The 16142-nt window shown below is 41.1% G+C and overlaps 1 protein-coding gene across 5 annotated transcripts in view; it reads left to right on the forward strand.

The window, feature by feature from the left end:
* Positions 1-16142, forward strand: part of slc12a5a (solute carrier family 12 member 5a) — a 156774-nt gene that overhangs the window by 132174 nt on the left and 8458 nt on the right. For 2 of the 5 annotated variants that reach the window (XM_034138758.1, XM_034138762.1), the window contains exons 6-24: positions 207-337; positions 3269-3516; positions 4098-4309; positions 5881-6048; positions 6212-6310; positions 7679-7736; positions 7855-8029; positions 8619-8737; positions 9609-9707; positions 9812-9931; positions 10912-11016; positions 11305-11473; positions 11559-11754; positions 12207-12376; positions 12551-12682; positions 13265-13372; positions 13850-13975; positions 14924-15156; positions 15936-15950. In XM_034138758.1, the coding sequence (XP_033994649.1) occupies positions 207-337; positions 3269-3516; positions 4098-4309; positions 5881-6048; positions 6212-6310; positions 7679-7736; positions 7855-8029; positions 8619-8737; positions 9609-9707; positions 9812-9931; positions 10912-11016; positions 11305-11473; positions 11559-11754; positions 12207-12376; positions 12551-12682; positions 13265-13372; positions 13850-13975; positions 14924-15156; positions 15936-15950 (2683 nt within the window). The remainder of the gene's footprint in view (positions 1-206; positions 338-3268; positions 3517-4097; positions 4310-5880; positions 6049-6211; positions 6311-7678; positions 7737-7854; positions 8030-8618; positions 8738-9608; positions 9708-9811; positions 9932-10911; positions 11017-11304; positions 11474-11558; positions 11755-12206; positions 12377-12550; positions 12683-13264; positions 13373-13849; positions 13976-14923; positions 15157-15935; positions 15951-16142) is intronic. The other 3 variants (XM_034138760.1, XM_034138759.1, XM_034138761.1) reach the window with 3 other exon arrangements.

The raw sequence follows: 16142 nt of genomic DNA on the forward strand, positions 1-16142 counted from the left end.
CAATTCAACTAGTTAATGTGTGTCTCAAAAGTGCATTGCACAAAAATGTAATTCATTGAAATACACAACATTTAAAAAGCTCATCACAAATGTATATCGTGAACATTGAGTAATTCATTCAGTTGCACATTCAAAAGTATATTTCATCAACTTGAATCATACACACATACCAGTATGTCTGTTAACATTGTTGTGTTTGTGTGCAGCCGGAGGCGCCTACTACATGATATCCCGGTCCTTGGGCCCTGAGTTTGGGGGTGCGGTGGGGATCTGTTTCTATCTGGGGACAACCTTCGCCGGAGCCATGTACATCCTGGGGGCCATCGAGCTCCTCCTGGTGAGAACAATCCTGTTTCCTTCATCAAGACATCTGCGTTATCTTCACAAAGTTAAGAGTTACATTTGTATGCGAGTCACACAATTTAAAGATTAAGCCCACCAGGTGAAGTAAGTCTAAATAAGGCGTTGTAGATATAAAATGGTGCATTTTCCATCTTAAACATATTCTTAGTGGTTAACAATTGGTTATAGATTTGACAACACTTCCAGGAAAGCTGCCATGTTTTCTCAGATTGGAAATCAGCAGCAATGGCCACTAACAGTGCAGTGAGGGTAATATAAGTGTGAGTAAAGGAGGTCCTCTTTGTACAGCATACTTGAAATGACATCCATTTCAAGTCATTTTACTCATGATGTTGCCAGACCATAATGAGCAGGAGAGTAAATGATTGGATGGCATTGCCAGCTTGGTGGAGTATGACCACTCAAATCACAGTTTTTCTTCCGCTGCAATGAACTCTGCAACTTCATAAATGGACAATTGTATCAGAGCGATATCACTGTAACATAAGCTTATTTCAGCAGGAAGGTGAAGTCATTAAACATCAAGTACAGGACACCATGATTGACTTTAGGTTAAATCATGTTTGTAATACCTAAAACATTTGGTTTCATGGTCGAAAGCAGGTCCCAGTATAGGACATGCTTCAATGATATGAGGCCAAACAACACCAGCACGACAGGAATTCAAAAACCAATCAAAGATTTCTCCTGAGAATAAGGGTTTTTCATTTTTCTTTCTTTTCTTTTCTCATGCTTTGTGTCTGTGTGGGGGGAAAGCCTCATCATCTTTCTAATACATGGAAGTGGTATCAATCTATTCATCGAACTCATCTAAAGCTTATAGGTATTGAGCTTTTCCTTTAACGTTTGTCATTACATCCATAGATATATGTTTAAGCATGTATAACTAAATAATTTACAACTAGAGATATCTGACCAAGTAGAAGAAAGACACATGATTAGAATTGTAAAGATTTAGATTGTGTTCAATAGGTTGTTATCAAAGTCTAATTGAGCAGTATACAATTCAGTATTTCATACGACTGTAATCCATTACATCCGAATGCAGTGCAGCTCCTGCAGCGGCCACATGCACATATCATTCAAGTGTATTGACAAATGTGGAAAGAAAACGTGTTCTCAATCAAAATGAAACCTAGCAGTGCATCACTATGTGCCACATGCCTACAAATAGAGCTCCCCTTCAGTGTATTTCCCTCCACAAAAAAGCTTTGAAGCTATTTTTTTATCAAGCTGTGTGTTCTTCAACGTGAATTCTGAGCAGTTGATGAAATGCAGGGATCTTTCATCTTGATCTTCATCCCTCTCCTCCTCCTCCTCCTCCTCCTCCTCCTCCTCCTCCTCTTCCTCCTCCTCCTCTGCCTTTTTATTCTAACTCATTCCACTGCAGTCCCCCATGCATGGGCTATTGGGTAATTATGCAAATGCTGCATTAGCGAGCGATCAAGACTCTGGCGGAGAAACAAGACAATTCCTTGAAACAGCTCTCACTTTAGTCGACAGTTATCAACATACCAGAGTGTGCTTTTTTATTTTCTTATTCTTCCGTTATTCTCCTTCTGGATGCCTCCTAATGGATAGGCAGAGTTTGATCATGCCTGGAGGTTAAGTCTGTCTTCTGGGTCAAAGCTGGCTTAGTTTCCATTGTAAAATAACAATCCCTGCAGAATTGTAAGGAGCGGATCTGGAGAAGACTGATTTGAATATGTTTCATCCTTCCACCCAGGCCGAGAACACAAACTGAGGCTGCTATTTTAGGAAGCATGCACAGCTCACAGTGAAGCAGGAGATTTGTTTGCCTCTGATAACGCTGTTCAGATCACTTTCTCCAGCCAAATGACCAAAATGAGCCCTGACTCCCTACTTGTTCTCGTCCAATTTTATTTCCTGTTCATGGTGATTCAACCAGATGATTATTAAAACTAAAAAAGAAGGGAGAAATTCCCATGCTTATGTAACAGCTTTCTGCATGAATCATCATAAGCTGATGACAGATAATGACAGGCTAATTAAGGGTTTTACCGTGTTATATATGATGGCACTATTCTTAGATTGACCCGTAGTAAAATGGCAGTTAATTTAGAATATTAATACCATGCTTGAGTTCTTTAATTAGGCAGGATCAAAAAAGCAGAGCGGTATTCTGTGTGCTGCTCCGAGCTCCAGGAGAGGACTGTTAATGTGAGCATCACATGTTTTTCACACTTCACAGAGTTGTCCTCCTCACTCACCTCACGCTTTTCTCACCTCTCTTTTATTATATTTCATCTTCTTTTTTTCTTTTTTTTACCCAGGCTGAGGTTTATTTAATTCAGCAGTAAACAGCGAGCTAGAGGCTTGTGACCTCAGATCTGCCAGTTTATATCCCCAGACAGGCCGGGGAAAGCGCGAGGAGGGGAAGTGGATGAGTAACACTCCCCAAACAACTAACACCAAGATGCCCTTGAGCAATGATGAGATTGTATGGAACTTTTTTGCGAAAATAGCAGGTGTGATATCACTCGATATTTAGCGGTGATATAGAATAATATTTCGATTTTCTTCACACTGTACATTTCACTTTTATATTTAATTGAATATGCTATTCCTTGCACACTTACTGTAAATAATATCTTACTTTTACATTTTGTTAGCTGTACTTGGCCCTTCATAACGTTTATTCAACAGATAGTCTACAGATTTCTATCTTTCACTGTGAACATGTATGTATTTTACTTTTGAGTTCTGTTTTATTTCTATTTTGAGATGTTTCTATTTTATGTTTGTTTATTTTTACTCTTTTTATTTCCACATTATGTGCAATGCCTCGGTTTAACATGCCGCTGTGACGAAGAATGTCCCAATCAGGGATCAATAGAGTAAGTCTTAATAGAATGTCTTTAATATCATAACCCTTTCACTTCAGATCTACATAGCACCCAAAGCAGCCATCTTTCCCCTGGAGGGTCTGGAGGGGGCCGAGGCGGAGGCCGCCCTGCTGAACAACATGCGGGTGTACGGCACCATCCTGCTCTTCTCCATGGCCACGGTGGTGTTTGTCGGAGTGAAGTACGTCAACAAGCTGGCCCTGGTCTTCCTGGCCTGCGTCATCCTCTCCATCCTGGCCGTGTACGCCGGGGTCATCAATACCGGATGGGATCCTCCAGAATTCCCGTAAGCCAACCAAGACGGTCCGACAGAATATTAGCTTAGCCGAAAAAACATAACCATAACCATAACTACGAGGCGAAGAAAATACATCAGACTGATGCAATACACACCTGATGTCAGAAAACATTTATATAACCTGTCATTATATTGATAGGAAGTTAGAAAGCCACCTCTATTGATTGGAAAGCTGAAAAGGATTGGTTTGGTTTGGTTTTCATTCATCATGGTAAACACTGAGGTAAAGTCATTAAGATGCTGATGAATACAAAAGTTACAGGTAACATAGCCGTCCATTTTTAAACTTATTTTAGTACATTTTAAGCTCAGAGGTCTGAACTTGTTTTGACCTGAAAAATTACTTGGTTCCTGTAGAGAATAATGTTGTTTGAAGCTCAATTATAAATGTGTAATTTTTTATATCAAAATGATTTTAGTTACTTTTTACTATTTACATCTGTAGTGCTTTATTACCAGACGTCACCCATTTATAGTAGTAGTAGTTTTAGTATTATCATTATTATTACTATTATTAATGTAGTTGTTATAATTATTTGTATTATTGTGTTACTTGTTCTTCCCTCCAGTGTGTGTCTCCTGGGCAACCGCACCTTGGTGTCGAAGAACTTCGATGTGTGTGCTAAGACCATCGAGTCAGCCAACGGGACGGTCACCACCCAGCTGTGGCGCATGTTCTGTGACTCACCGCTCCTCAACGCGACCTGCGACAAGTACTTCGTAGCCAACAATATATCTCAAGTCCAGGGCATCCCGGGGGTCACCAGCGGGGTCCTGGCAGGTGGGTCTGGATCTGCCTTGTACCATTTGCACGCAGTGAGCACACAAAACAACAAACCTGGAAGAGGAAAGAGATAGTCTGATCTCTTACCTACATAAAATAGCAATACTATATTTAAAAAATAATCTGTACAAGTATAAGTCCTGCATTCAATATCTTCCATCATTTAAAAAAACAAAAGTGTTGGCATCAAAATATACCTAAAGTAGCAATTATGCATATTAAGCCATTTCAGTATCATATACTTTATCACAGCTGATAAAGGTGGAGCTCATTTACTTTACTCATGTCTTTAACTACGTCAATGTTTATTTATAAGTTGATTTATATTTTGAAATAACTAGTCATCTGTAAAGGTTCTAACTGTACTTACTGCCAACAAAATGAGGTGGAGTGGAAGTATAATGTAGCATAACATGAAAATACTCATAGTACAAGTAACTCAAACGTGTACTTAAGTACAGTGCTTCAAGTAAATGTACTTTATTACAACCACCAGTGTGCACATGCCCATTTTAAGTACACAAATATGTACAGTAGCCTATGTATTTTTGTTAATATGCTGTAGTCATGGATAATTGATTAGTTTAGTTTATTCGTCAAAGTAAAAATGCTTACATTAAAGTGACCTGACGTGCAAAAGGTGGTCTTAAAGCAGATTGTTGCTATGTGCTTTGTCTGTCGTCAGATGGGGAAACGTAAAACTGTTTCCATTATAATCCCCTGAAGAATTTCTTTAGGGGGCATTAGGAGTAAATAAGGAATAATGCAATTATGAAAAGAAAGCTGTCACAGGTTGCACCGCTTCAACTCACAATATGCATTAGAGTAATTGATTTACTGAATTTGCCAAATTAGATACTAATGCATTTCTATGTCATATATATAGAAAAAATATATATAAATATTTATTATCCTAGAGCCTGAAAGCTTTTCAGGGTATTTAGAAAGTGATATTGTTTCACTAACACCAACAGAAGCGAGTAACAGACCGTAGCAGCAGTTTGTCCGCCCTGGGCGACCGCACACCTGAGGCTACAGAAAACAGAGCTCGGTTAACCTCGTTCCTCTCTAGTAGTTACTACAGGGGAAACAGTTAGCCCTGTTTTAAGGATCCATGTTTGCAAATCAGAGTCAATGGTTTAGAGTCCCCCTTTGAGGTTTTCATGTTTAATTGTTTTATCAAAAAGCCTTTTCTTATTTGTTTAACCAAATTATTACTGTTTGCCTCTTTTGTAATGTCTTCATGGAGGAGAGCATGTCCACATCCACTCAGAATGCAATCACAAATACATTACAAATGTACATACATTTACAGTCACATTGCGACATGGAAGGAAATACGAAAATGATTGGTGTGTGAATACTACAGGGAAATATATAGTGAGGAGAACCCAAGATAATCACATTGGTGTGCAATGCTCACGTCAACACTGAAATACAATTTGAGCTCAGTTTATTAAAAATAATTTGACCCTGATTTAAGTTAATTACATTTTAATTAAAAAAAATGTTTCTATGATCCAAATTTAAAACCTAACTACTTCAATACTTCCCTGTCCCACATCCAGAGAACATGTTTGGGACTTACTATGAGAAGGGGGACCTGATCGCCAGGAAAAACATGGAGTCAGCAGAGGACCAGGACGACCCTCTGACCAACTCAAACCGCTACGTGCTGGCCGACATCGGCAGCTTCTTCACGCTGCTCGTCGGCATCTACTTCCCCTCTGTGACAGGTGGAACTCTCAATCTTATATGGATTTTTTTCATTTTGTGGTTTCTGATTTTCATGTTAGGAATGTACATGAACTTATTATTATTCTGCAGCTTCTAACTTGCCCTGTGTTTGTATTTGTTGTTGACCTAGTTCAAATGTTTGCTTCTCCACTTTGTGCTCAGGGATCATGGCCGGCTCCAACCGCTCCGGAGACCTGCGTGACGCTCAGAAGTCCATCCCCATTGGAACCATTGCAGCCATCACCACCACCTCCTTTGTCTGTATCCTCTCACTACTGCCCCCTGCAGGTTGACACGTGTCCCTGCACCGGCCAATTTCAAAAACATTTAGTTTTCAACCCAATTCAAATAATTAGAATATTGCCAAATATTAAATCAGTGGAATATCATGTTTTCTAAAAACCCTCTGTTCAGCCCAGAGTAGCCATTACAAGTTATATATAAAACAAGAAAGTACTATGACAAAAAAGTATCAAGAATCATCTAACCACAAGTGCAAAAAGCCTAAAAGTGCAGAGAGATATACAAGAATAAAAATGGAATAACATGGTTTTTTCACAAAATATTTAAAGTATGTTCAGTATAAAGCATTTGCAAAGTGAATGTAGTCATATAAGACATCTAAAAGCCCTAAAATAATTGTGGCCAGATATCCACTCAAACAGTGTTGTAAGCTCTGCGATGATTTGTCAGACACCACCATCCCATGTTGACAGGACTTGAAGCGATAATGCACTTCTGTGCTTGTCTGCTGTAACGAAATCACACTGATTGGCCGGCAGGGCGCTCCATAATTAAAGGTCAACACACTTTACTTTAAACCATGAAAGGCCATAACTGCTTTAATACCAGAGTGATTTTGATTATGGGTTTGCATTATCTTTCTGATTTGCACAAAGTATTCCTGTGATGACGGTGACACTCTTTTATTTAATTTAATACTCTCAGTCTCAGGCTCCCACCAACAACGCTTATTAAATGTTTATAAGAAAGAAAAACAATATCACACAAGTAAAAACAAAATAAATTCAAATAAGGGCATAACATATAACATATAACATACATTTAAATATATATGTAGGTGTAATTGCAAATGAATAAACTTAATGTATATTTTAAGTATAAATACAAAGAGGTGTGAACATATGTAAAAGATGCTTGCACAGTTATGGCATTAAAAAAAAGTTGTCATTTGAAACATTATTTGGCCGTGCTTCAGCATACATACAGGCAGATGTGATTACAGGCCTCTTACTCTGAAGCAGCCATTTTGAATCTCCTCCATGTATCTCAGTAATCAGCTTGGGGTCTACACCAATTTGATTAGGACCTCTAATCGCATCAGTGGACTGCCTATGCAATCACGAGTTAATAAAGCAGAAGGATATTAGTTACAATGTCATTGATCTCTGAGATATTATCCCAAACAAAATCGATTGCTGTCTTTTCTCAGCAAACACTGTTGATTGGTTTATCAGATCGTTGAGTGCATCTTTCAAGGGAAAGGTTTATAATTCTTATAATCAAATCCTGTCAATCACTGAACAGGTCTCATCTAAGGAACATTCATGCTAGCTAATCAAATATACATCTGTCTATGAAATTCTTTCTTGATCCAAAACTGCTCAGACATGACCAGTGTGATTCTGTTCGGTGCCTGCATCGAGGGAGTCGTCCTCAGGGACAAGTAGGTCCTTCAATTGGAGAAGAAATTTGAATCAACTGATTATTCTTCTAATAATATGCTTGCTGTTAATAATACAAAATAAAAATGCATTAAAATGACCCTTTCTTGTGTCCTATAGGTTTGGAGAGGGAGTCCACGGGAATTTGGTCATTGGCACATTGGCTTGGCCGTCACCATGGGTGATCGTTATTGGCTCCTTCTTCTCCACCTGTGGGGCGGGACTTCAGAGTCTGACGGGGGCCCCTCGTCTCATGCAGGCCATCGCCAAGGACGGCATCGTGCCCGCCCTCCGGGTCAGTCTGTCTACTCAATAACACCACAGAACTTTCTTAATTTATTTATTCATAGATTTTTTCATTTATCAGATAAGACATTAACACAAACAATCGTCTCAAGGTACATGTAGAGCAGCGGTTCCCAACCTGTGGGCCGCGGCCCCCCTAGTGGTCCGCGAAGATATTGCAAGTAGGTTATATAGGTCAGACAGGTCAGACAACATCTATTATTTCAGGGCCACTGTATAGCTCAGTTGGTATAGCTAGCGGCCAGGTAGACCAATCACAGATGAGAGTGATACTGATTTTCACATCTCCAAACCATTGGTTGTGCGATTTGAGCACTGAAAAAACTGAAACATTGACTTTAATTATATGTATTATGTCAAAAATGTCACATTAGGTTTGTTGAAAGCAATAATATTAAGTTGAACCATTTGAATTTAAACTAATATTATTGCTTCCAGCTAAGCTAATACAGTCATGTGGAATCTGTTGACATACAGTAATACATTTAATTCAAGTTTTTAGGGGTTATATTCTTCCATTTAAACCAAATGTCCTTTCCTTTATTAATGTGCAAGATTTCTCTGTGCTGTCCCCGCAGATCTTTGGCCATGCAAAGGCTAACGGAGAGCCCACATGGTCTCTCCTGCTGACCGTTTGTATCTGCGAGATCGGCATCCTCATCGCCTCTCTGGATGCTGTGGCTCCCATCCTCTCCATGTGAGAACTTTTGAATTCACTGCCATTTGTAAACCGACGTTGGGAGATTTCAGAGCAGCCAGTTCCCTTGCTATTCCCTAAATGTTGCAAATGGCACATTTTATCGACTCAGATTTAGCTCATCAGACAAAAGGGCATGCCGCTCTACTGCTCTAGTGACACAGTGAATCTCAGTGAATGTGACGGATATCGAGACAGGATACTCTTTGGACTATAGTCGTGTTGATATCCCTATAATGTCACAGGCAGAGATGGCAAAAGTACACACCACCATCCTTTACTCAAGTAGAAGTACAGATACTCGTGTTTAAAAGTAAAAGTACAAGTACTGACTAAACTTCTTAACTCAAGTAAAAGTAAAGAAGTATAGGCTTCAAAATGTACTTCAGTAAAAAGTACCCATAACTACCAGCTGTTTTAAAGAGTACCTGACCTCCCTTTATATTAATAGAACAATAATATCATTGTTTGCTAATGAATGTTTCCATGCTGAACAACGGCAACATGACAAAGTTTTCATCGGTCCCTCTTCTTTAGAGAAGACCAGGAAATGATGGATACAAGGATCGTGTTAAAATCAATAGGCACGCAATGACTCTAAATAATAATGATCACGCCACCAAACACACATTCAAACTAAAGTAACCAGCCTGTTTTGAAAATGTAAGAAGTAGAAAGTACAGGTATTTGTGTTTAATATGTAAGAAGTAAAAGTAAAAAGTCGTCAGAAAAATAAGTAGTGGAGTAAAGTACTGATACCTGAAAAATGTACTTAAGTAAACGAACAAAGTATTTGTACTCCACTACTTCCCACCTCTGGTCACAGGATATAAGAGTTGTGTTTTTAACTGTGTCCCTTTGTGTCCTGCAGGTTTTTCCTGATGTGCTACATGTTTGTGAACTTGGCCTGCGCTCTGCAGACGTTGCTAAGGACTCCAAACTGGAGACCGCGCTTCAAGTTCTACCACTGGTCAGTTCAGACGCTACTGAGACAGAGAGCAGCTGGATATTTATACTTTAAATGTGTGCCCGGGCCTCTGTCTTACTTTCTGTGTGTCTCTACTGTCTCTACAGGGCTCTGTCCTTCCTCGGGATGAGCTTGTGTCTCACGCTCATGTTCATCTGCTCCTGGTACTACGCCATCATCGCCATGTTAATTGCCGGCTCCATCTACAAGTATATCGAGTTTGCAGGGTGAGTGGAGCGCAACCCCAGGAGAGATTGGATTCGCCGGCTGCCTTTTGGTTTTGCTCGAGTGTTTTTTGTGTGTGTGTGTGTGTGTGTGTGTGTGTGTGCGCTGTATTTTAAGAGCTTTCTGCCACTAAATCCACACCATCAATATTTTTTAGGAGCTTTAAGGAAAATGACTGCTTTTGCTTTTAGTTCTACAGATTGTGGCATAAAAACAGTAGAGTACTGATGTCCTAGCAAGCCTATTGATATACTGTATGAAATGATAGATGCCATGTGTTACTCATGACATCCTCCCTATCATCACAGAGGCACTATTAGAAAAACACCCCTCACCGCCTCCACATAGGAATGAGATCCTGTGACTCAAAATGATGCGTAGTGACTACAAACTATGTGCCTGCAGAGTTTGGCATCTCTTTCAGTGATGTTTCATAGTTGAGGGTTCAAAAAATTATAATTTTCCGTCTATTTGTAGCTGTTTGTGTTCATTTCAGTAGTATTTTTCAGGTGAAGCAGAGCTGTCAAGGGGCTGTTTGTCAAAAAGACAGCATCTGAACTTCAGGATTTAGTTTACACAGGAGATAGATCACTTCCTGCTGCAGCAGATTCCACCTTGACACATATATTATAATAACTGTTGCTGCAGACAAATACATCGGCAAATTAGCAAAGAAAGCCTGATATCTTTGAAATATTAATATAATAATCTAATTATTGAAATCATTTGAAAATGCGTATTCCCCATGCGCACTGAGTATGTAAGTGCTGTGACTCCCTGTGGTGAGTGACATCATTTCATCATGACATTTGCCGGTGATGGCTAATCCTTTATCACATTGCGTTATGTCAAACCGCCATCTGAAAGTAGATTTGTTTCAGTTTCATCACTGTCACTTTTATCATTTAGAAGGGAGCTGCTAAACTTTTGATCACGTTTTGATTGAAGAATATTGATGGACTGGCGCTTGTCTGTGTCACAGTGCGGAGAAGGAGTGGGGGGATGGGATACGAGGTCTGTCTCTGAGCGCCGCACGCTACGCTCTCATGCGTCTGGAGGAAGGTCAACCGCACACCAAGAACTGGAGGTACAAACACAACGTCACACATGGTGTTGTTTTATTTAATCAACATAGAAATCACAGTTCAGCCATTGCCTCAGTAAATGTGATTCTCCTCACCACAGCTGTCAAACAACAATAATTCATTATAACATGTCAACCTTTCATGCTGTTTCTCTCCATCTCTTCTTCCCTCCAAGGCTTCTACTTGGCCCACTCATTTCTTTCATCACACCTTTATTAGATTCTGCCCTCTATTTCTCTCCTCTTGACTTTTTTCTTTCTCTTGTTTCACTTTCTCTCCCCTCTCTCCAGGCCCCAGCTGCTGACGCTGGTTAGTACAGACTCGGAGCAAAACATCGAGCAGCCTCGTCTGCTCTCTCTCACCAACCAGCTGAAGGCAGGCAAAGGTCTGACCATCGTCGGGACGGCTCTAGTGGGATCCTACTTGGAGAACCAGGAGCAGACCCAGCGTGCAGAGCAGGTAGGCAGCCCTGAAGTTTGAATCTTAAAACGATATTGTTGTCTTTTAGAGGCCATGCACATTCATTCTCCATCTTCCTCTCCAGGCGCTGCGTAAACTGATGGAGACCGAGAAGGTGAAGGGCTTCTGTCAAGTGACCGTGTCCTCCAACCTGCGCGATGCCACCTCCCACCTCCTCCAGGCCAGTGGGCTGGGGGGCCTGAAACACAACGCTGTGCTGGTGTCCTGGCCCCGCAACTGGAGGCAGGGAGATGAGCACCAGACCTGGAGGAACTTTGTTGGTGGGTCACTGGGAAACCAGATAAACCAATAAGCATGTCTGACATTTAAAAGCCTTTTCTCTGCCTAAGGCCGATCTTAGGATAGTCTATTAGAGTGGTGCACTTTTTAAACATAAACTGCAGGTGTCAAGCTCTTTTATGTCCGGCATGTGCACTGCTGAAGCATTTGAGCAAGTACAAAACCCTAGCAGCTCAAAGAAGCATTTGCTGATGGAGACCAGGTCTAACAGACAACTATATATATCAAGTACATACTCCTGAAAAGACTCAGAGCACCGTACACCATTAAATGTAAAGTCGACAAAGCACTAATTGTCTTTTTCTATATTTCTTGACTCATCAACCTTACTATTATGTTTCATAAAGTTTAAATTGTGTGTCAACTTTGTGTGACCTGGTAACAGCTTGTAGAATATGTATCTGTAACACCTCTGCCTCCCTCACCTCTGCAGAGTTGGTCAGAGAAACCACCGCGGCTAGCCTGGCTATGCTCGTCCCGAAGAACATCGCGGCCTTCCCATCCAATGGAGAGCGCTTCACCGAGGGCCACATCGATGTTTGGTGGATCGTCCATGATGGAGGCATGCTCATGCTGCTGCCCTTCCTTCTCAAACAGCACAAGGTACTGTGACAAACAAAACTGGTAAAGTATTTAGAGTGTAGTACAGTATTAACAAGTAAAGACACTTCATGAAAAATGTTTCATGCTCCATATATGTAGAATAATATTGAGAAGTGTTACTTGAACGTTTGAAAGATATTCTGGATGTTTAAGCAGTCGTTTTTTCCCGCTCAGGTCTGGAGGAAGTGCAAGATACGCATCTTTACCGTGGCCCAGTTGGACGACAACAGCATCCAGATGAAGAAAGACCTGACCACCTTCCTCTATCATCTCCGTATCGAAGCCCTGGTGGAAGTTGTAGAAATGGTGAGTTTTAACCCAGATTTTTTTTAAATATCTCTTACCACTTATATCAGAATGCATCAAAAGGCGCTTGAATCTCAGTGCAACTCAGCTGGTTACATAGTCAGTGTACCCAGCCATGTCTCAGGACTGTTCCTCCAGTGAACAAGAAGTATTTGTCCGATGGTGAAAGGAAGCCTGCAAAACATCCTTCTTCATCATCTTACCCACATTGGAATTAGGAGAAATGTAATGTAATTGTATTTTTCACAGAATTACTTGCGTCACCTTTTGTGCGTAGAACCGAGTGCAATAACATGAATGCCTGTAAGGAAATATTGTCCTAAAGTGTGCAGCGTTATTCCCTCTTGCCCCCTCTAGCAGCTGAAGGCAGACTGTTCACCCTGCCTTCAGTTGCAGCCTTTCACAACAGATAGAAACATTTGCTTTGAGACGTGGTCGGTCGACACGTCATTTAAACTAGTTTATTTTTAAGCTTCACATTAACCTCCTCCAGGATTCACCAAGACAAAGAGGGATTTGGCTGGTAAAAAATAAATATAAAAACATTAATAATAAAACATGTATCCTTCCATTTCATCTTAGCATGACAGCGACATCTCAGCCTACACTTACGAGAAGACCCTGGTGATGGAACAACGATCGCAGATGCTTAAACAGATCAACCTGAGCAAGACTGAGCGTGAGAGAGAGGTAGGAAAGTTTGCTTATGTCAAAGTTGTGTTTGTTTTGAAATGCACTTGAAGACGTACACATAAACTTGAGTTGACTTGACGGGCGGACTTGGCGTGGCTCTGTGTGATTTGAGTGGACTGGACAGATAAGCCCCTGAGGACAAAAGCATATCTACGGTTTGATCGGAGCAGTGGGACATATTTACTCTCTCTATTAAAGAGGACTACAGCCACAGCTTTGCTTTTCTGAAACACAGATGTTGTGTTTTGATAGATGCGGAAAATAATATATTGATCTCAGTGTTACTATTCTTAGCTCGTCCAAGATTGCCTGTTTGTCCAGATCAATAAATGAAATGAGTGCAGTGAAATAATCCTCACTTCTTTCTGTCATTGATGATTCACAGTGAAAAAACACTGACCTGACCTATCGTGCTTCTCTAACTAAATCTCTGCCTATATCCTTCCATGCTTCACTTCTTCTGTATCTTCACAGATCCAGAGTATCACTGATTCATCCCGCGGGTCAATCCGCCGTAAGAACCCGGCCGCCGTGACAACCCAGCTGAGTGTGACCGAGGAGCCGTCCGCAGACAGCAAGGAGGAGAAGCCCGAGGAAGAGGTAGAGCATCGCTGACCTCACTCTGAAGAGTACAGTTGGTTTGTGTGGCCACGTGAAGGCCATTTAACACAGAACGAGCACGAAGGAACAAAGTGACAGATTGAAGTGGGAAGATAAAACCAGGTGGTAAACAAAACCTGGATAAGCTAGTAGAACACACACAATCACCAGCATTGCAAGATAATTATTGTATTTGTACCATCATTTTTCCCTCTGAACAACGTACATCAGTAGGTAGCATTAACTATATTATTTGTTATCCTTTTGGGATGCTTACAATTGTAAGTTGTTCTATAATTAATTTCAAGATAGCAAAATATGGATTCTACATTTATGTTCAAGCAGCTCTTGTCATGTGACCGTTGTATAGCCAATCATGCTTGGTTTAGGGCAGGCTATGATGTTGATGAATGTGACTCTCTGTCTTTTAATTCAATTGTGTTTTAGGCTGCCATCATTTTCCTTAAGATATAATCATTTTAGGACTCTGGTAAAATCTTACATTTCCCTTCCGGCAACATTTAAAAAAAGGCAACCATAAATACAAATTGGTGTCATAGAAATACTGCAACTGTATATTATAAATGAATAATTTGACATTTATGTCAGATATATGGTCGAGTGTATAGTAATACTATAAAAAATGGATTTGAATGCAGCATAGTTGAGAAGATTTAGTCTCTTTTTTAGTATCACTTGCTGGTTGATTATAAGGTACTGTGATACAGATGAACTCTTTTTATGCCTCAATCCCAGCCCATGTTATTAGAAAAGACAGCACATGATATGTAAGGCTCCCTAATGGCACTTCTCTCCCCTCTCCCTCTCTCAAACACTGTGGCTTGTTGTGACTTTGACCTGCATTCCTACATCTCCACCTCAACCGTGACTCCTGCGTGTATTGTTCATGTGAATCCACATCCGTCCTCTCTTCCTCTCGTCTCATAGTCAAAGTCGGCCTCTTCCCCTGTCTCCCCCCCTGCGCAGGTCCAGCTCATCCACGACAACACCACCCCGACCACCCCCGCCACCCCGGCCACCTCGCTGACCCCCACAGAGGGGGCTAAGAGCCCCGGGGAGCAGGTCCAAAGGACCTGGACTGAGAAGTGTGACAGCGAGCCCGCCAAGCCGCCCGGCGCCGCGACACCAGAGGGCATCAAAGACATCTTCAACATGAAGCCGTGAGTGCTGTGAATCATTCAACCCTTACCTGTTGGAAAGGTGAGGGCCTTCTTGTTCCCGACAGAAAGGTCCCTGAGACTTTTATCTCTACAATATGGCACCGCAGAGGTCTGCCAGAGAGCTGTTTAGAGATTTATATTTTCTCTTTTATTAGCTTGGATTAGGTCGATTAAGGCCAAGTCCACATTTACAAGGGTTTTTACTGCTTCTCTCCTCACCCTTTACAAATACGAAACTCAAAGGAAAAATAAAAATAAAACATTTGGAAGGCTGTGAAGGGCAGCTTGGGCCACACACACACACACACACACACACACACACACACACACACACACACACACACACACACACACACACACACACACACACACACACACACACACACACACACACACAAACACAGGTCTTTTCCAAAACCACCAACGTTTTCTTTGGGCCTGGTGTATAATGTAGCAACTAGGGTTAGGGTTAGGGTCCCCTTTATGATGCGTTTTGACCCATCTGTTCCTTAAACTGAAGAGTAACCCTTAGTTCTGTTAACTTGTTAGTAAGGTTAGAACCAGCATATTTGTTCCACTTCCACCATAGCACACAATGTCTCCTCATTAGTGACTAACAAAAGAGAAAACCGGGCACACTGGCGTAAAAAGTCCAAACTCACATAAACACTATCAAAGAGGACTGTTTATGTTTTACCTGTATGATTGTGGACTAGACCTGAACAACATTTCCAACATAGTTCTGATAATCATGTATTTCTCTTCTTGCCACGCTGCAGCGAGTGGGAGAACCTGTAAGTACTGAAGTCCCAATAAAGTTCATTCAGCCCATTCACATCTCATCCTGACGTTAGCCTCATGAGCAGAAGAAGAAGGAGTACTTGTGTGTGAATGAGCATCCTTCACCTCGACCAGCCCACTATCACAAAGTGCTTGGTAACGTGCTGTTCATCACCGTGAAACAAACGCACCCTCACTCTCTGCTG

The sequence above is a fragment of the Trematomus bernacchii genome, unplaced genomic scaffold (genome assembly GCF_902827165.1).
Source record: "Trematomus bernacchii unplaced genomic scaffold, fTreBer1.1, whole genome shotgun sequence".
NCBI classification, from domain to species: Eukaryota; Metazoa; Chordata; class Actinopteri; order Perciformes; family Nototheniidae; genus Trematomus; species Trematomus bernacchii.